Here is a 21,360-nt window from a genome sequence, read left to right as displayed (position 1 = left end):
AAAATTAGCTGAGCATAGTGGCGGGTGACTGTAGTCCCAGCTACTTGAGAGGCTGAGGCAGGAGAATTGCTTGAACCCAGCAGGTGGAGGTTGCAGTGAGCCGAGATCTCGCCACTGCACTCCAGCCTGGGCAACAGAGCAGGACTCCATGTCAAAAAAAATGGAGATAATTCATTTAAAAATAGGCTTACAATTATAAGCAAACACATAGGTTTCTATATCATTAATTATCAAATATGTAGAAGTTTCAATCTCTTTACTTACCAAGGTGTGAAAATTAAAACCAAAATGTATGGAGCTACAGTTTTACACCTATTAAAATCAAAAAACGAGAAAAGACTTCACAATTATTACACATTTCTTTGCTTTCATTTCTCATATTTTTCATATTTTATCAATAAATTTATTTACTCAAATATAAATATTGATTAGAAATATATCTGCTACATATACTGCTACAATATTTCTGCTATAGTTACTGCCCTAAGGATACAGTGTTGAATAAGATTTTCTTAATGTCATTTGCTAGACTGTCCCTTCTTTTTTCTCTCTTTAGTTTGCCTTAGTATAGTAAGTTTAGTCATTCATTATTTCTCACTTATGGTTGTAATATTCTTGGTGTGTGGGCCTCAGTTTTCTGAGGACTACATTTTTTAATCTTAAAAATATTCACTAAGTTGTTTATACATGTAAGTCTATTTTTGAGAAGAAGTAACAAGATTTATTTTTTTATTTAAGGCATATATAGAAATAAATAGAAAAGCTGCTGAGTCTATGGTAAAATTTTATACCTGCTTCCCAGTATTGATGGATGGAAATCAACTCTCAATAAGTATGACTCCTGAAAACATGAATATAAAAGACGAGGTAAATCAGACCACCATTTTTACTAATTTTTACTAGTTAAAACTATTTCACCATTTTTACTGAGTTTTTAAATCAAATTTGTTATAGTCTGTGTTATATTTTCTAGTTTTCATTTTGCATCATATTTTTCTCACAGACACTGAGAAAGCTTCCTGTCCCTCCAACAATCACCCAGTCACCCATTCCATTGCTTGCTCTCAGGCTTACTTTCATAATGAGGGAATCCTATTCTTCATGTGTATGTTTGGATGGAAAACAGGTTGAATTTGGTCTAAAACCAGGCTTCTCTCTACTCTTTCTTCCATTATCTGTAATCTAAACTAGAATTCTGGAAGCTATCTTTAGGTTTTTTTTCCTCTTATTTCTTACATTCAGTTCCTTGCTAGATCTTGTTTATTTTAACTCAGTGAGCTTGTTCCCTCTTCCTCATCCCACATACCATATTGCTTTCCCTCTTAAAAACTCTTACTGGTCCAGGTGTGGTGGCTCACGCTGGTGATCTCAGCACTTTGAGAGGCTGATATGGGAGGATTGTATGAACCCAGGACTTCAAGACGGAAGACCAGCCTGGGCAACAAAGTGAGACCCATCTCTACAAGACTTAATTAGCTGGGCATGGAGGCACATACCTGTGTTCCTAGCTCCTTGTGATGCTGACTTAGGAGGATCCCTTGAGCCCAGGAGTTCAAGGCTCCACTGAGCTGTGATTGTGCCACTGAACTTCAGCTTGGCTGACAGAGGGAGACCCAGTCCCAAAAACAGACAGACGTCTTCCTGGACCAGCACTAATTATCTTTTGTACACACTACCTCAATTTTATAAAACTCCCTTGAGTTCTCAGCTTTTATCTGAAGTACACACCCTTCATTGCCTCTCTGTGGCCTAAAAACATTTACCGTCAACTGCTGAGAACCATGAGGTAGAAATATTTTATCCCTAGAGGCAGGTAGAAATTCATGTAATGTAAAAATGCCTTTCATTGAGAATCATTCTAATGTGATATGATGGTGAGATTGTTTTATACATGTTAGTAGTATCAATAAGAAAAAAAGTTAGGATCTTCAGTCTTAAAAGATAAAGTTGGCCGGGCACGGTGGCTCATACCTATATTTTGGGAGGCCAAGGCGGGTGGATCAGGAGGTCAGGAGATTGAGACCATCCTGGCCAACATGGTGAAACCCCTCCTCCACTAAAAATGCAAAAAGTAGCTGGGCATGGTGTTGGATACCTGTAATCCCAGGTATTTGGGAGGCTGAGGCAGGAGAATTGCTTGAACCTGGGAAGTGGAGGTTGCAGTGAGCTGAGATTGTGCCACTGCACTGCAGCCTGGCGACAGAGCGAGACTCTGTCTCAAAAAGAAAAAAGAAGATAATGTCCAACTTCCTTTGCCTGCACACAGAGCCTTCTATTAGTTGTCCTCTGCCTGCTTTGATATCCTTGTTTCATGATGTTCTTGATCTCTTCATAATTCATTAGCACCAAATCTGTACCTTTATGCACTGTGCTGTTTTATTTGCCTTACATCTCTGTTCTTCCTCATCTCCTACTTTGCTTAGTTAACTTTTTTTGTAGTTTGAATTCTCTTCTTTTGTCTAAATTAAATCTCTTTATTTCTTATATGTGAATTTGAATGTCTTTCCTAAATGGTACTGCCTTATTAGTCTTTTATGTTCTTAGGGGAATAAGAAGAATTGTATGGGTTAGGATGAGATTTGTTTAGGAGAGAGAGTTTTGGAAATAACATAACTTTTGCTGCTTCTTAATTTTGTGAAATACTTTAATGCATATTTGTATAGATTGTGATATTATAAATCTTAACTAAATAAGTACATGTATGAGAAAGAGCTTATACCATCAACGTTTATCTATTTTGGCTTTTTAGGAAGCTGTATTTACAACCTTGGTAAAAGAAAATGACCCAGAGGTGAGTTTTGCATGTACATGCTCTTGCATACTTATTTAATTGATGGAAACACTAATTGTTTTATTTGTTCACCTTTTAGGAATTAAAACTTTAGAAGTAATTTTAAGATATTGAGGTGATGGAGATGTCAGATGGGTCTTCTTGGTAAAAATACAAAAATAAACGGTTATTGTAGTATTTGATGCGAAAAATTTTTCGGGTACTGGATTGCATACTAAGTGGTCTAATAGGTCAATATCCTACCTGAGGATGTTTTGGGTAAATGTTATGTTGATAGTAGAAATACTGTACTGCCCATTTTAGTACATCATTTTGCTGATTATGTATATATAAGATTAAGTGCCCACTATCATCCCCTGTGTAGTTGTCTTACTCTTGGGAGAGGACATCATCTGACCTCTGTAATACTAAGTTAATGTTAATCTGTTTTACCATTTGTTGCTTCATCTGTGTGTTTTATTTTTTTTTTTTCCTATCCTGTCTCTTAAAAAACACAAAAAAAACTACAGGCAAACATAGATACAATTTATGATCGATTTGTACATCTTGATAATTTACCAGAAGATGGACTTCAGTGTGTACTTTGTGTTGGACTTCAGTTTGGAAAAGTGGATCACCATGTATTCATAAGTAATAAAAACAAGGTAACAAGTTCCCTGGTAATTTAGCTATGCGTTCTCTTGAGAATATATAATAACCCTACATTCTTAAGATGTGTAACTTCTAACTCAGCTTCTGATCTGAAGCACTTATAAACATTACTGAGCCACTTCGCAGAATTACGATAAACCAGAATATTTTCTTCTGGACTGTGCCGAGAAAGAAGAGATGATCTCTTTTTCAGAAGTTCTAGTTTTTAAGGAGAAATAAGACACAAGTCGGGAAAGGTAATACAGTGTAGACAGCATTATCCTTTTGGTGAGTTTAGATCTGAGTTCCGTTGGCTCTGATCTTAACTATCTTTGCGGTCTTGGCTAAGTTGGTTTACACTTACTTGTAAAATGAAAGGGGTATACCTAAGTTTCTTTTCTTTTGAGATGGAGTCTCACTCTCGCTCAGGCTGGAGAACAGTGGCGTAATCTCAGCTCACTGCAGCCTCCACCCCTCGAGTTCAAGTGATTCTCCTGCCTCAGCTTTCTAACTGGGATTACAGGCACATGCCACCATGCTCAGCTAATTTTTGTGTTTTTAGTAGAGATGGGGTTTCAACATTTTGGCTAGGCTGGTCTTGAACTCCTGACCTCATGATCCGCCCACCTCAGCCTCCTAAAGTGCTGGAATTACAGACATGAGCCACTAATTACCTAATATTTCTTTAAGTCCCTTCCAGCTATGAAACATTTGAATTAGGTCTATTTTGTTTGTTTATATGGAAAGAGAGGGGCATAAATAAAATAATTGCTGGGTGCAGTGGCTCACACTGGTAATCCCAGAACTTTGGGAAGCTGAGGCAAAGGGGCTTGCTTGAGCTCAGAAGTTCAAGACCAGCCTAGGCAACATAGTGGGATGCTGTCTCTACAAAATGTTTAAAAATTAGCTGGGCAGGGTGGTATGTGCCTGTGGTCCCAGCTGCTGGGGAGGCTGAGGCAGGAGGATGCCTTGCGCCCAGGAGTAGTGAGCTGTGTTCACGACACTACACTCTAGTCTGGGTGACATAACGAGACCCTGTCTCAAAAATAAAATAATCATTCCTTAATTTTCTGATTTGGCCTCTTTAAGAAACAAAAATTATTTCTCCATTTACATTTGGTATGCCTTCTGTATTTAATTATGTATTTTAGCTATATGTTCATTAAAATTAAATTTTTATCAGCCATATTACCTAGAAAGGCAGGGGTTTATTTGAAAGTGGACAATATTTACTTCATAAAGAGCATTTAATTAACCAACAACTAGATAATTTCTTTGATATGCTTTTAACTGACAATGTGAGTATAGAATGGAATATGATAAATAGTGTGACACAGAATGATTGATAGTGTGACTTAGAATGGAAGGTGGTGCACAACAGATGACACATAGGAATTCTCAACTTTCTTGCAAACATCTTTAATCCTCTATTTAAAAAATACCTGTCATTCTCTTCAGTTTTGCCTTGCCTTTACCTTTTAAGGATTGTTTTCTCCTGTTTCCTTGAAATAAGGATTAACTTTACCTTTGTAATCACATCGGAAACCTGAAAGAAAAATACATTCCAAACTTTTAAAGAATTAACATTTTTATTTTAGTAAAATGCACAGATTTTACCATTTGTAAGACACAGATTTAACATTTTAACCATGTTAGTTAGTTCAGTGATATTAAGTGCCTTTACATTGTGTGGCCATTACCACCATCCATTTCCATTTTCATCTTCTAGAACTGAAGCTTTCTGTCCTTTTGACAATAACTCATCATTAATTCAGCCCTTGTCAACTATTATGTCTGTTTTTATAAATTTAGTTACTTCATGCATGTGGAATTGTATTTGCTTTTTTGTGATGGCTCATGTCACTTAGCATAATATCTTCAAGGTTCATCCATGTTGCAGCATGTGTCAAATTTTTCTTCCCTTTTAAAAGCCAAGTAATATTCTGTTTTATGCATATAACACATTTTGATATCCACTCATCCATTGATGGACAGTTGGGTTGCTTCTGCCTTTGGTCTGTTGTGAATAATGCTTCTTTGAACATGGGTGTACAAATACATGTTCAAGTCTTGGCTTTCATTCCTTTTAGGTATATACTAAAAAGTGGAATTTTCAGATTATGTGGTTATTCTAATTTTAATTTTTTTAAAGAATTATTCATAACTTTTTAATCTTCTCCTAAGGCGATTCTTCAGTTAGATAGTCCTGAATCTGCTCAGTCAATGTACAGCTTTCTCAAACAAAATCCACAAAACATTGGTGACCATATATTGACCTGTACATTATCTCCAAAGATAGACTTACCAGAGGTAAGATTTCTCTTGGGTCAGCTTTTGTGCTTTTAGAAAATAGAGAAAACATAAACGTCATTCTCAGACAGTAGTCAAACTGTTTCTGTGTTTAGAGATTATTTTTACTATTTGTTTTGCAATCAATATTTCAATTTTCATAGTTTATAAAGCAGTATAAATTTGAATCCGTTTTGGCTTCCTCTGGTAGAAAGAATTTTGTTTATTTTTGTTTCAGTTATATTTATTACAAACTGTTTTTGTGTTACGAAATAAGATTTCATAGATTCTTGGCTTACACAGTAGTACATGTAGGAGAGCTATGAATAGTCCACCTTTGAAAGCGTTAAATTTGAACTCAAATATTTTCTCCTTCTATTCTGTTGCATGCCAATAGCAGAGGTATATAATAGGACCTTATATCTGGTGTCCATATGTTTTTTGTTAATATGTTAAAAATCTTGCACTATCTAAAGAAAAAGGCAAATTCATTATCTAAATCCAAATTAAATAGAGTATCTGTAAATAAATGTATTATGATAGGTATCATCTTCAACACAAATGATTGGCTCATTTGACCTGATAATTTCAGAAAAAAATGTAAACTTTTTAGCTATTCCCCAACAGAGAATACATTTTAAAAATTTTGTGATTTTTATTTTTCAAGTTCGTATTGTGTTCAACTGACTTCAAAATTAAACACTGACTGTAATCTTTATTCCAGAAATACAGTCCCGGATTCTTAGAGATAAAGAAAATTAAACAAGTGAAAATTTACATAAACTTCTGCCTGAATTTATACTTCACTTCCTAAGCTCTTACCTAGAACTTTATTTGTATAGCTTAAGTTGGATAACACATTTGACTTATTTATAAGTTTTTAATTGACTGCTATTTAAAATGAGTTAGTAAATCAACTCTATATTATTCTTGCTTCAACATCTGTGGTTTTTGTTAACCTGAAATGTTACTTCTTGTGTAGTATGTGTGATCTTTATTTCAGTATCTATAGTTAGCTTGTGTACGAAGCATATAGCACTCCATTCTAAATACTGAAAACTAGTATCTGCATTTTTGATATCATTATTATGAAGATATTTACTGCAGAATTAAGTAATAATGAGAATGGGTTTATAAAGAAGTGAGTATGTGTAATGTGTGTTCATAACCTCTACACTCACAGGTGAGTTTCTTATATTCCCAGTCATTTCTCAAAGTGCTGCCACATTTTTGTTTTCATAAGTTTATGGCTTTCTTGTATGGTTTAGGGTTTGTATTTTGTTGTTGAAAGGGAGGAAAAAATGGCAGTCTTCATGTTACTTTGATCATCTGTGTAACTTAATGGAATCTCCTTTCAGAGCTATTTTTGTGACCATTTGTTTTGTCAACCAGTTATACATCTTGTTTTTTTTTTCTTTTCATTGTTTTTCTGAGTTATGTCTGCTCTTTCTTGGATTCTTTATCTGTCACATCACAGATTGTTTTTCTGTTTGCTAAGAGTACATTCTCAAATTGTTTTTTTACCCCAGAAAGTCTGTGTAGGCATTACATTTTCTGAGTCCCTGGATGTTTGAAACTGACTTTATTTTGCTCTTAGGTATTTCATTGATTGATTGTCTCCGTGTAAAATTCTGTGCTTAGGTTATTTTTCCTGTCACCTGGGCTGGAGTGCCATGGTGCAATCATGGCTCAAAGCAGCCTCAACTCCTGGTCTCAAGTGATCTCTCACTTCAGCCTCCAGAGTAGACTGCAGGTGCATGCCACCATGCCCAGCTAATTTTATTTTATTTTATTTTTGATTTTTTTATGTTTATGTAGATGGGGTCTCACTGTGTTGCCCAGGCTGGTCTCAAACTTATGGCCTGAAGTGATCCTGCAGCCTGGGCCTTCCCAAGTTTTGGAATTACAGGTGTGAGCCACTGTGCCTGGCCCTAAACTAGTATTTATCTAATTCCTTTTCTCTATGCTAACACTATTTTAGGGGTTGGAATACCATGATGAACATTGTTTCAGTATCTTTGTTCTTGAGGATTATGTTTTAGTGGAGGACATAGAGTATAAACAGATACAAGTGGTAAAACGACTGTGAATAAATAAGGTAAAAAAGAGACTGATTAATATGAGGGATGTGTATCTTAAAGTGGTCACTTATTAATATGAGGGATGTGTATCTTAAAGTGGTAGTCCCCCAGCAGAAGAGTTATATGAGAGACCTGATAGAAGTAAGAGAGCAAGCTCTAAGAAAATAGCAAGGAGAAGAGATTTTCAGACAGAAGAACCAGATCAAAGGCTTTAGGAACATATTTGATGATTCAGGAATTTCCAAAGATAGGATTGGTATTGCTATTCCAGTGAGTAAGGTTTTATCTTGGTTTGGGACTCATTTCCCACATCCCGCTTAGAGCAGAATGATTTTTATAAAATCTAAAGCTGAGGTAGGTTCCCCCCCCGCCCCACAATAGGGAAGTTGTTTTTTTTTTTTTTCTTCTCCAAGATGAAGTCTTGCTCTGTTGCTCAGGCTGGAGTGCAGTGGTGCGATCTTGGCTCACTGCAGCTTCCACCTGCGGGGTTCAAGCAATTCTCCTGCCTCAGCCTCCCAAGTAGCTGGGACTATAGGCGTGTGCCACCGTGCCCGGCTAGTTTTCGTATTTTTAGTAGAGATGGAGTTTTACCATGCTGGGCAGGTTCATCTGGAACTCCTGACCTTGTGATCTGCCCACTTCAGTCTCCCAAAGTGCTGGGATTACAGGCGTGAGCCACTATGCCCAGCCCCAGGGAATTTTTTCTATTACTGTTTTTTGATTTATTCCCTTCAGTTGTTAATATTCTATTTTTCTGGAAATAACACCAGTACTGATTTCATAGATGGTATATTCTCTTGAATTTTTATGAGGATGTTCTTTTGAGTTTTTTAAAAGGCTCTTCAGTTGTCTGAAATATCTTTTCTTTAGCTGGTTTTATATGCTTGTGTTGTTCACTTTTGTGCATTTGTTTTTCTGTTATTCTATGAATAAGGAAGCAGGTTGACCAATACAGGTATCTGATGCAGTGTTCCACTGATAACACAGATTTTTTTTCTCCCCTCTAATAAACTCTTCTCCTGAATGGAAAGCTGCTAATAAACACTCTTTGTGATTGGGACTTAGAAACCATCAGTTTTAATTTTGGCAATATCATTAGGATATTAACTAGACTTGTTAATCACTTTACTGGCATAACTAGATATCCCAGTAAAAGGAAGTCTTTACTGTGGGACTCCCAACACCTACGCCAGGAATCCTCTCCAGACCCACTGAATTTCCTTAAAGTACTGTTTTCAGTTTTTAGTCTTACTAAATCTTTCTAGAAAGAAAGTTTCTACCCAGAGAATGCATGATTTCTCAGAAAAGGCTTCCTTCTAGTATGTATAAGCTCTAAATGGCAGATATTTTTGCCATTTTGTTCACTGATGCATCCCAAGTAGCTAGGACAGTGCTTGGCATATAAGGACTCATTTTTAATTCCTGCCCTTTTTGGGGCTCCCGAATCTTGCTTTCTTGGGGCCCACATATCAGATAAATATTTAAAATATTTATCAGATATCAGACAGATCCTTAAAAGGATTCTCGTTCAATTTTGTCCAGCATTTCTAGGTATTTTGAATAGGAAACTTTTTTTTTTTGAGACGGAGTTTCGCTCTTATTACCCAGGCTGGAGTGCAATGGCGCAATCTTGGCTCACCCCAACCTCTGCCTCCTGGGTTCAGCCAATTCTCCTGCCTCAGCCTCCTGAGTAGCTGGGATTACAGGCACGCACCACCATGCCCAGCTAATTTTTTGTATTTTTAGTAGAGATGGAGTTTCACCATGTTGACCAGGATGGTCTCGATCTGTTGACCTCGTGATCCACCCGCCTCGGCCTCCCAAAGTGCTGGGATTACAGGCTTGAGCCACCGTGCCCAGCCAGGAAACTTTTTTAGTCGGCTGATCTCTCTAATAATAGAAGTCTTTTAAAATAATTCTACAAAGAAGATACTGATATTTCACATTTATTGATTTTATTCTAGGCAAGAGATGGTATTTTCAGACTTTTATTAAAGTTTAAAAAAAGTTTCTTGTGTGTGCCATTATTAAGGAAACTTATTTTTCTCATTAATTGCTTGATATAAATTATTGTGTATGACCTAATTTGGAGGTTTTTATCTACTTAGAAAACATTCTAGAACTTGATCGTAATGTAAACACTTCACTAGCTGCTTTGATACATTTTTCAAGGGTTTTGTTTTTGTTTTTGTTTTCATTTTTGAGATTAAATTTTAACTAAAAACATTGCTTTGATAGTTAAATGTTTCAAATCCAGTCGAATAGCCTCTTAATAAAATGCTGCTTATGTTACAGATGCAAACCGAGCAAGACCCAGAATTAGAAAAAGAAAGGTATGTTGCTTTATGTTTACTAACACTTTTATATAGCATTTCGTTTCTGAATTTCATTGCTGTATTTCATAGTTAATGGCTCACATGGAGTGAAAAGTTCCTATTCTACATGTTTATTTTGTGTACGTATGGGCTTGTTATAGTTTTCTTTTGGAGTTCTGCCTGACCTAGGAGTTGTGTTTGTTGTTTTTGTTTACTCTCATTCAAGTACTTATGGAATATTAGCGTAACTGCATATATAAACAGTTTGAGTTAAATAAACATCACTTTAGAAAATGTTTTAAGACTCTCAACTCCATGAACAGTAATTACATTGTTTTTGTTAAGTTTTTCTTTTCTAAAACACTATAGTAAAATTTTAACCTTTTAAAGTTACTTAATTTCAGTGTGTATTTTGATACTTTTTAAAAAAAACTGGGTGGGGGCAAATACATATTTGTCCAGAAAACTTATATATACGGTTTTGCATTATCAGAGGAATTAAAGCTTGTTCTTCAAAGTCTCTACAAACTGGTGACTTACATCCTTTTTTTGACCACATAAAGTACACCCTCTTCTTAGTAACTTTCTTATTCCGATGGATGTCCTCCTTATGACCACCCTTGTTTCACCAATTAATGACTTGCCTTTCATTGCTCTTCATGTGAATCACTGATTTAGAATATTTCTTTTTCCTCCTGTATACTAATTGATTTATCAGTATTTGTTAGTCCTTGTTGTAAGAGCCTATATTTGTTTGAAACAGCAGTTTGAAAGTGTTTGAATATGAAAAATGTTTAAATATGGAAAGTGTTTATTTGATGTACTGATTTTAAGATCCCTGAAAAACAGAATGTCTTACAAATTTTTCTTCTAAGTATTTAATTTTCATAAAATCAGATTATTTTAGTTGATAAAGATGATGAGTACATTAAAATACATCAGTAACTTTAAGTAATAGGTTTGCTCTTTGTGTCAGCACAGGGTTTTTAAAGTTATATGTCATCATACCAATTACATTCACATACCTAAGAAATAATACCACTAGGAGTGTGTGATGCGAAAGCCCAAGAAGGGCTTAATAAACGGTGCCTATGTAGTAGTATACACAGACCTAAAGATTGGCCACAGTAACTCTATGGCAAAACCCATTTTATTTCATTTTACACAGTTTTTTTGAGGTCTGCATGAAAAGTTGTTGTCTATAGCAGTAGCATTTGGTTATTGTTCTCTCATTGTTTAGACATAGCTTTTAAAATTGAATATATTTCTTTATGAATTTACAGATAATGTTCAACCTCATAAAATTAATTTTAAAAATCAGCACCAAAAACTTAATCCCACCCCCTCACTCCCCCCCGCCACTTTTTTTTACTTACGTTAGAGAAAAGGGTGTGGGATAGGTCCAGAATACTAAACGTTTCTTTTAGAGTACACTCATGACTGAGAAAATACTATTTGTTGTGTTTTTTTTTTAGAGACAGGGTCTTGCTGTGTTGCTCAGGCTGGCCTTGAACTCCTGAGCTCAAGCTCTTTTCCCACCTCAGCTTCCTGTGTAGCTGGTACTACATGCAATTGTTTGTTTTGTTTTGTTTTGTTTTAAAGCACTTGTGGTTGCCAATTCATCATGAATATGATGCTTTTGTTTATAAATAATGTAAACTATTTACTGTTTAGAGGAAATTTCACGTGGGTACATTCATAATTTAATAACTCACATTATGTCTGTATTCATCCTGTTGAAATGGAAACAGGTTTTATTTACCATGTGATTAAGGCCACAAATAAAAATGCTAGATGAAAGTTTTCTAATTCATTAATGTTAGGAAGTACCCCGTTATTCTCTGAAATAAACATTAATATTTAGTATTATGAAGTCCCAGTCTAAAGTTTCTCACGATATTTATATTTCAGTGTTTATGTTTGTTCTTATGCCCAGCTTTTATTGCATGCTTTTTCTGAAGGTTGTGAAATTCTGGTATTATTGGTATATGGGGGCAGGAGGGAGGGGTGGCAAATGCGATATCTGTATCTCCAATGCCTTTCTGGAATCCTTTTACGTTGTATTTCCCAGAATATGACTTGTGTTTTCATTTGATCTTTACAAAGTGGTTGTTTAACTTTGGTGTTAATGTCATTTGACAATTCAAATTGTCTTTTCAGACTAACTTGATCAATACTGAGGCTTTCCCCCATATTAGTCAGAAAGCAGATACTAGTTTTGGTAAATGACTTCTCTAAATAAAACACTGTGATTTTATAAGACTAGCACACGAGGACAAATATGGAACTAAATAATTTTCTGAGTCGACCTGAGTTCTCTGTTTCAAGTATGGAACTGCTTAATGGTTCAGATTGTATAAAAGATAATTTTTTTATTGAAAAATTTTAAATATGATAAAGGGAAAAGTCTCGCTATATGCCTGAGCCAGAAATCAAGGCCTCCATAGTTATCCTAGCCCCATAGATGTTTTTACATAGCCCTAAGTTTCTAAAGCTTTTATGTAGGGTTAATAGGTAGTATAGTAATGAGTCAGGAATTTGAATATATTCTTCATTATTGGAAATGAGTCTTGTAATTTAAAGATAAAAGCTTGTTTTTGAGAAATAATATTCATATACCTGCTGTAACTGTGAATGTCACTTTACTCTTTCTTTTCACTGTTGTGCTTTGCCACAAATTTTATTTTGAATTGTAAAAATTTGAAACTGTTAAAATTAGCCATTGATATTTTAAATAAAACGTATATGATCATTTCAAATAAAAGCCAGTTTAGCATGCAAAGAATAATTTGCACAATCAATAGAATATTGATTAAGGTTTATGGTCAAGAGATATTTCTTTAATCTGGTAGAAAAGTTTTATCCTCAGGATGTAACCTTTGGGGCTTGAAGAAAGACTAGTTTAGTTCAAATGATATAAGACCCTGATGTTGTAGCATGACTTACTCTAAACTTCTTAAATATGATTACTGTCTCAGCACATAGATATTGCTGTTATCTTGTGTTAACTAAAGGGTATATGGGCACCCTTTAAGAAGCAAGTCAAAAGGGATGGTTCATCCTCTCCTTCCTTAAAAATTAGAAGAAAGTCAGTACTTCTTAATAATCAGGTATTGATATGATAGGATCACTTTCCGGTGTCTTTCTCCAACCTGCTGCTTCTCATTATGTGAATATATTTGGTAAATTTTAATTTGCGTTGATAGCATGTTGGGTGTTGTTTTTGGAAGCTAAGGGTTTCCTTATCCTTCAAAGTAACCTCTGATTTGTAGAATATTAATATAAAAATAACTTACTCTGTATCTACCTCAGTGAAAGTACTAGAATTATAGAATCACATACTTTTCATATACTTTATATTTGGAAAGATCATGATGAAATAAGATGAGTTATATAACTTAGCCATGCATTTCCTCCATTTCTTCTAAATAATATTAGTTAAACATTTAAGTTAAATATTAGAATTATACATTGTTTTTTCTAATTGGGAAGATTTATTTTTTAACTTATTTCTTCTTATAGCCAAAGGCAAATATTTATCCATAATAAGACTATATGCTTATGTAAGGTGGTTGTATCAGGTTTTGTCACTAACTTTAAATCTTCAATAGAGTATACAAAGAATACTTTCAAAAAAGTTTTCTTTTAAGTATTATTAATAATACAGTTATTGGGTAATTAAAAAAATATTCTACATCCAAAAAAGTAAAAGAGGTGTTATGTGCAGTATTGGTCTCTTCTCCCCACCGATTTCTGTTTATATTCTTTTTATCACTTAATTTTAAATCATAGTGCATGGATCATTAGTTTCATTGTAGAACTATACACATATATTTTATTTCAGTTACCACTGTTGGGAATAGGACCTGATAATATCTGAAGTGTCTAAAATTTACATTTGGCCTTTCAATGTTAGGTGTTAACTTGACACAGGAAGGAAGATATTGGCTATAATCACAAGTGCAAAAGGAACATATCAACAGTCATAATTTATATTACATATTTGCATCAAAACATTTTAATCATCCTAATGCTGATTGGTTGGATTTCCCAGTGCTTATTACTAATGCATCAGGAAGTCTTAACAATTGGCATCAACAGGATTATTTATAATGGTTGAATTCTCATCATAGTTTGATTTTTGTTTGTGTTTTTGTTTGTGTTCTTTTTGTTTGTTTTTAAATACTTTTAGCCCTGGCTTGAAAAACAATCCAGTTGATGAAAGTGAGGTCCAAACAGCAACTGATAGTCCCTCTGTTAAACCTAATGAGCTCGAAGAAGAAAGTATACCCAACATGCAAACAGAAATTTTCGTACAACAGGAGAAGCCTTGTGAGGAAGAACCTGAAAAAGTAACATGTGATTCTGACTTTGCTATGGAAACATTGGAGGTTGAAACTCAAGGGGAGGAGGTCAAAGAAGAAGTTCCTCTTGTAGCATCCACTCCAGCCAGTATTGAACTATTCACTGAAAATGCCGAGGAGTGTGCTTTAAATCAGCAGGTGTATAACAGTGACTTGGAGAAGAAAGACGCAGGAATTATTAACCCTGAAACAGCATTGTTACCATCTGACAGTGTGTTTATAGAAGAAAGGAACATCAAAGGAGTTACAGAAGAATCTCCATCTGAAGCAGAAGATTTCTTTTCTGGAGTTACACAGTCTGTGGTAGAATCTATAGCCGAAGTAGAAAAACCTGAAACTGTTTCAGAAATATTGCCATCAGCTTGTATTGTGACATTAGTACCAGGAGTTTCCACTGGGGATGAGAAGACAGTGGGCAAAAAGAGTATTTCTGAAAAAAAAAGTAACATGGATGAAAAGGAGGAGAATGAATTTAATATAACTAAGGAAATCAGAATGGATCTTCAAATAGGAACAGAGAAGGCTGAAAAGAATGAAGGTAGGATGGTTGCAGAAAAGGTGGAAAAGATGATGGCGTCAGTGAAAGAAAAGCCTGCAGAAAATACTTTATTCAAGACATACCCAAATAAAGGAGTGGGTCAGGCTACTAATCCTGATGAAACTAGTAAGACTAGTATTCTGGCAGTATCCAGTGTATCTAGCAATAAATCAAGCATCAAGGCTGTTGTAGTCTCTTCTCCTAAGGCAAAAGCTACAGCTTCGAAACCTGAAAATCAGAAAAGTTTTTTAAAATCTGCGCTTAGAGATCAAATAAATGCTGAAAAGAAACTTTCGGCCAAGGAATTTGCTCTACTTAAACCTACAAGTGCCAGGTCAGGCTTGGCAGAAAGCAGTAAATTGAAACCCACTCAGAGCAGTTTTACCAGAGGAGGCAGTGGAAAGATCTCAGCCCTGCAAGGCAAGCTTTCTAAACTGGATTACAGGGATATAACAAAACAATCTCAGGAAACAGAAGCTAGACCTTCCATCGTGAAGCGGGATGACAGCAACAATAAGGTGAGGAGGGTAGGAAGAATGGCTCAGTGTGTCTTTGAAGTGATTAGCTCTGCTGGTGTAGCTATGGAGTAGGAGATGTAATTTTGTTTAATACTTTCATCTCCTCACTCCACCCCAGAAGCTTCCATTTTCTTTTCTTAAATGATTCCATTGTTTAAGCCAGTATGCATTTAGAATGTTAAGCTTGAGTTCATAATTTATTGACAGGTTTGAAAAGCATTATTTGGAAAAAGTTTGGTCAGAAATAACTGATTAAAAAAAAAAATTTGCAGTGAATCTCCTAAGGTGATTTACTACTTTGCTTCTGAATGGAAAACTGTTTCCTCTCTTAAATTGAACCTTCTTCTATCAGGTCACTGACTGCCCAACTAGACATTGTGGGAAGAAAAGATCAGTAAAACTGAATTTAACTACAACTTGTAGAGACTGTGCCTGTACTGTTAATGACTGTTGACTTAGCTTTGTATATATGTTAAATATTTGCATAACTGACTATATTTTGGTAATTATTTCTGGGTTTTTTAAAATACCATTTAATAATCTGGTTGTAAATTCTGTTTTTCTGTATTTCTTATTTACTATTTCAGACTTTGGCTGGACAAAACACTAAGAATTCTAAAAGTGCTGCTGGTAGAAGTTCCAAATCTAAAGAGGTAAAAAGTAGATCATGGACCCTAACGCTTTTTTTTCATCGCTCCATAACACAGTGCATCTATCTTACAACGTGTGTCTGCCTTATAATAGTTAATACAAATGTTAGAGAGGTAGAGGTATAAAGCAAGGGATAGGAATGAGATGTTTTATTTTTAATTTACCTCTAATCCTACCATTAATTTACTTTCTGACCTTGAGTTAGCCTAAGCACCTTGTGTTCTTGGTGAAGGAGCAAAATGTTATATGGGGACAGTAAAAGAGTAGAATAGGAAAATACCTCCAATCTCCTACTGACAGGAATAGGTTGTAGACACAGAAAAAAAAAATCATAAATGTGAAGGAGAATGACTGACATTTGACTTGATTCATCCTAATTTTGTTAAAACAGGTTATTCTTTTGGCTCTAATTTAACCTTAAGTGAATGGTGGATGGTCTGTAAGATTTACTTTACTGGTACCACATTCTGTTGCCAAACAAACATATTTTATGTTTGGTTGTTGAGTATTTCAGATTTTTACCATTCATAGAATATTGTTTCAGTCATTTTACTTTTATTATCTGGTAGGGGATGAATTTGTGCCTCTGTATTTGGGGCAAGGAGAAACGTTATTAGTTTAAAGCAGAAATAAGAATTACGGCTACTTCATTTTGCTTTGTTAAGTTGGTACTACAACTGTTTGCAGATAATTCTACCTATTACAAGATTCCTTCGTATTCTAATGTCATTGTTATATATAATAGCAGTTGATCACTGATAACATACTAAAATGTACAGGAGCCCTGGCAGGAATTTATCTTCTTTACTATTGGAAGTATTTTAAAAATTACAGATACTTTGTTTTCAAATACAATTATATTAGATATTGAGTCTTAACAACTTTTCCATACAACTTTCTCAAAATGTAACCATTGTATTTATTAAAATATGTATTCTATAGTTAATTAATGTGTAACCAATATACAGTGATAAATGAAACAGTCTAATTAGCTGTTTACTTTCTAACTATATTGGAGGTTCTTTTAGAGGTCCAGTAAGTCTCCTAGAACACTTGTTAGATGTTTGACATATGGAATAGTAAATCCTTTATATTGTTTGACAAATGCTTTAAATGTAATATTTTTATGTGTCATACTTCAAAACTCATCATTTAGAAAATGTGTGAATTTAAGAAGTGGAAAGGTCGATATTGTTAGGGCTTTACCTTTGGCTTACACTTTGTGAATTATAGCTAAGTCATTTATGGGGCTTTAAAAAAAAACAACTCTTAATTTTAGCCTTTAGAAAACTTAATTAGCACCGAAATTCTCCCAGATGATCTGCATGCACAGTTATTGTGACTATTTGGAATCTAGGCAGTGTTCAAAGTTTGTTTACAATACTATGATTTTTAACTTTCCAACAGGAACCATTATTTCCATTTAATTTGGATGAATTTGTTACTGTGGATGAGGTTATAGAAGAAGTGAATCCTTCTCAAGCCAAGCAGAATCCACTAAAGGGAAAAAAGAAAGAAGCTCTCAGAAATGTTCCGTTCTCTGAACTTAACCTAAAGAAGAAAAAGGGGAAAACTTCAGCCCCTCGTGGTGTTGAGGGAGAACTATCTTTTGTAACATTGGATGAGATTGGGGAAGAAGAAGATGCAGCTGCACATCTAGCACAAGCTCTAGTCACTGTGGATGAAGTAATTGATGAAGAAGAACTAAATATGGAAGAAATGGTAAAAAATTCAAATTCACTTTTTACATTAGATGAATTAATTGACCAAGATGATTGCATTTCCCACAGTGAACCTAAAGATGTTACTGTTCTGTCAGTGGCTGAAGAACAAGATCTTCTCAAACAGGAGCGCTTGGTAACTGTGGATGAAATTGGAGAAGTGGAAGAGCTACCTTTGAATGAGTCAGCAGACATAACTTTTGCCACTTTAAATACAAAAGGAAATGAAGGAGACACTGTAAGGGAATCTATTGGCTTCATTTCTTCTCAGATGCCTGAAGACCCTTCTACTTTAGTTACTGTAGATGAAATACAAGATGACAGCAGTGATTTGCATTTAGTGACTTTGGATGAAGTAACTGAAGAGGATGAAGACTCTCTGGCTGATTTTAACAACCTAAAAGAAGAACTTAATTTTGTTACTGTTGATGAAGTTGGAGAGGAGGAGGATGGAGATAATGATTTAAAAGTTGAGTTAACACAAAGCAAAAATGACAGTCCCACAGATAAAAAAGGGAATAGAAAGAAGAGAGCTGTGGACACAAAAAAGACAAAACTTGAAGCCTTGTCCCAAGTGGCTCCAGTAAATGAGAATGTTACAGAAGAAGATTTAAAAACCATGATTGAAAGACGCTTAGCAGGTAGATACTTGGAAGTAGTAATCTTTCTGTTTTATGAGGGGATTTCATTTAAAATTAATTTTAAAATACATGTTGTGGCATTACCAATAATTTCACCCAGTATTGGTTTCAGAAGCCAACAGACAGCTACAGTCAACAATAAATTATCCAAAGAACTGTATACAAGTTTCACAGTTTTTTAGTTATACAGCAGAACTTAATCCAAGTTATACTTCAAGAAAGAATGACAAAAAAAAACCAGAAAACAAACTAAAGTAGCCAAATTAGAATTGGAATGAAAATGAAACATTTATATTGTGGGGAAAAGACAACTTTTGATAAATAGAAGAATATTTACATCAGATTGCCTCCCAGTTTTTATTTAGACTTAGGATTTAGAACAATTTATAAAGGAACTGTTTTGTTTTAAAGTAATATTGTAATGATACAGAATAGTAGGGCAGCTCACTTTCTGAACCTGAGGGAGATAAAAATAATTTCCAGTAAGAATGTCTTGAGGCCCAATGTTGTGGCTCTACTTATTGTCTCAGCACTGCACTTAGGGAGGCCAAGGTAGGAGAATCGCTTGAGGCCAGGAGTTCGGCACCAGTCTGGGCAACCTAGCAAGACTCTTCTCTCTACAAAAAAAAATTAAAAAATGAGCCAGGGACAGTGACATGGATCTGTGGTCCCAGATGCTTAGGAGACTAATGCGAGATATCACTTGAGCCCAGAAGGTAGAGGTTGTGGTAAGTCATGGTCGTGCCACTGCACTCCAGCCTTGGTAACAGTGAATGAGACACTTTGTCTCCAAAAAGAAGAAAAGAAAAAAAAACCTTTCAAAAAATTTAACTAAGAACAAAATACTAGGAAGGTCCCACAGGCTTATGGAATAAATTAGAAAAACATTCATAGAACACTCTGGGAAAAGAAGATAGAAAAGCATAGTTTTTGGAAAATGGTAACTGGGAACAAAAGGAAATGTTTAGATTAAACTGAATATTTTTTTTTCTTTATTGCATTTTAGGTTTTGGGGTACATGTGAAGAACATGCAAGATTGTTGCATAGGTACACACGTGGCAATGTGATTTGCTGCCTTCCTCCCCTTCACCTATATCTGGCGTTTCTCCCCATGCTATCTCTCCCCAGCTCTCCACCCCCCGCTGTCCCTCCCCTATTTCCCCCAATAGACCCCAATGTGTAGTGCTCCCCTCCCTGTGTCCATGTGTTCTCATCTTTCATCACCCACCTGTGAGTGAGAACATGTGGTGTTTGATTTTCTGTTCTTGAATATTCTTAAATTAGAATTCTTCTATTTTATAATAGCAGTAGTCTTCCCACCCAAAATTGGGTATATTTTGAAAAAAAAAAATTATAATGTTGAAATTGTTATTCAGATAATAGAATATGATTAAAACAATTTAAATACTGTGAAAGAGCAATAAATTAAGACTTTCTTTTTAAAGCTAAAACTTCAACCAAGAGAGTTAGAATTGGGAAAACTCTGCCATCAGAAAAGGCTGTTCTGACAGAACCAGGAAAAGGTGAAGAGGCCTTCCGGATGAGTGAAGGTAACGCAGGATTGTTTGAATGGGAAGGAAAGTTACACAACACAAGATAGTAGTTGGAGGTTTCAGAGATATATCTAAGAAGAAAAGTAGAAAATCAGTGGAATAGAGTAGGGGTGGGAAAAGTCAGCTTAATTAGATGTGGGTAAGATTTTGATCTTTGTAATTTATAGAGAATGGATTATTGATAATTAGAATGTGCCAGATTAGTGGAAGTGATTCTTGAAAGGTTATTCTGATCATGTTGCCTCATCAGATATAAATTATTTATTAACTGGCTGCTATTTGTGGACTTTGCTTTGTGGATGCTTCTAAGCAGCCAGCCATGAATTAAAGAAGTCTTAATAGAATTTATGAAATTTAAGTTGAAACAAATAAGGATATGATATGTCTAGTGAGAAAGAATGCTTTAGTCACTCAACAGATATTTGTCATATCCATTCTGTTGGGCACTGTTCATAACAGAATGTTAAAAAGGGTAGACAAAAGAAAGTACATAGCTCCTGCTCTCCAAGGGGTTTGTTGATTCAGAGAGGTAAAGCAAAAACTCACCTCGCCAGTATGATTATTTAAATAGAGCACTACAAGGATATCCCTTTTACCATTCTAATGGTAGCACCCTCATTGCCCTTTTTTTTTTTTCCTATCCTGCCGTCTCTAAGGAAAATTTAATCAATTATGATTCCATCCAAGGAGTTCATTGAATTTGATCTCAGGTGGGCTGTCATTACTGCTCCCAATATATTAGAGGTCTCCTTCCTTTACTCTTTTCTAACCAGATGTAAAATTAGCCTTTTCTCCCTTTACATCACCTAGCCCATTTCTCACTGGATGTCCTTGCTTTCATTTTTATTTCCCAGAGTAAATCTAGGGTCTCCCTTGTCTGCCAGCTTATATTTGACTTTACAAACACAAAACTTGACCAAGTCTTTCCCATTGAAAATAATATCCCTTTGACCTTGAAATCTCTCTAGCTCCTATCTTTTCTCCTTCCTTTTAAAGCAGAGCATCTAGAAAGAGCCACTGACTTCTACATCTTAATTTCCCATTGAACTCGATGTATTTTGTCGTCTTTCTCCTACTACCTTCCTGAAAATGATGTTGATGTACCCCCATTGGGTTGTTACCAAACTTGATTTTTTAAAATCTTTTCTTCTTAAGTTACTCTTAGTTGACTTTTTACATGATTGGTTACTTTTGATTATGTCCTTTTTCTTGAAACTCTTTGCAAGTCATGGTCAAGTGGGTATTCCTTCTTTCTTGTCTATTCTTT

General features: G+C 35.1%; 1 protein-coding gene across 22 annotated transcripts in view; it reads left to right on the top strand.

Annotated features, from left to right (window-relative positions):
* The window catches only part of ZNF638 (zinc finger protein 638), a 158,484-nt gene that overhangs the window by 131,655 nt on the left and 5,469 nt on the right, over nucleotides 1-21,360 (top strand). For all 22 annotated transcript variants that reach the window (XM_078349090.1, XM_035272327.3, XM_035272328.3 and 19 more), the window contains 10 exons: nucleotides 739-867; nucleotides 2,750-2,791; nucleotides 3,301-3,435; nucleotides 5,606-5,731; nucleotides 10,087-10,124; nucleotides 14,299-15,526; nucleotides 16,114-16,179; nucleotides 17,585-18,539; nucleotides 19,546-19,587; nucleotides 19,986-20,090. In XM_078349090.1, the coding sequence (XP_078205216.1) occupies nucleotides 739-867; nucleotides 2,750-2,791; nucleotides 3,301-3,435; nucleotides 5,606-5,731; nucleotides 10,087-10,124; nucleotides 14,299-15,526; nucleotides 16,114-16,179; nucleotides 17,585-18,539; nucleotides 19,546-19,587; nucleotides 19,986-20,090 (2,866 nt within the window). The remainder of the gene's footprint in view (nucleotides 1-738; nucleotides 868-2,749; nucleotides 2,792-3,300; nucleotides 3,436-5,605; nucleotides 5,732-10,086; nucleotides 10,125-14,298; nucleotides 15,527-16,113; nucleotides 16,180-17,584; nucleotides 18,540-19,545; nucleotides 19,588-19,985; nucleotides 20,091-21,360) is intronic.

The sequence above is a fragment of the Callithrix jacchus genome, chromosome 14 (genome assembly GCF_049354715.1).
Source record: "Callithrix jacchus isolate 240 chromosome 14, calJac240_pri, whole genome shotgun sequence".
Taxonomy (NCBI): Eukaryota; Metazoa; Chordata; class Mammalia; order Primates; family Cebidae; genus Callithrix; species Callithrix jacchus.
Note: the sequence above shows the minus strand (reverse complement) of the source record. Positions and strands in the feature narration are given on the sequence as shown.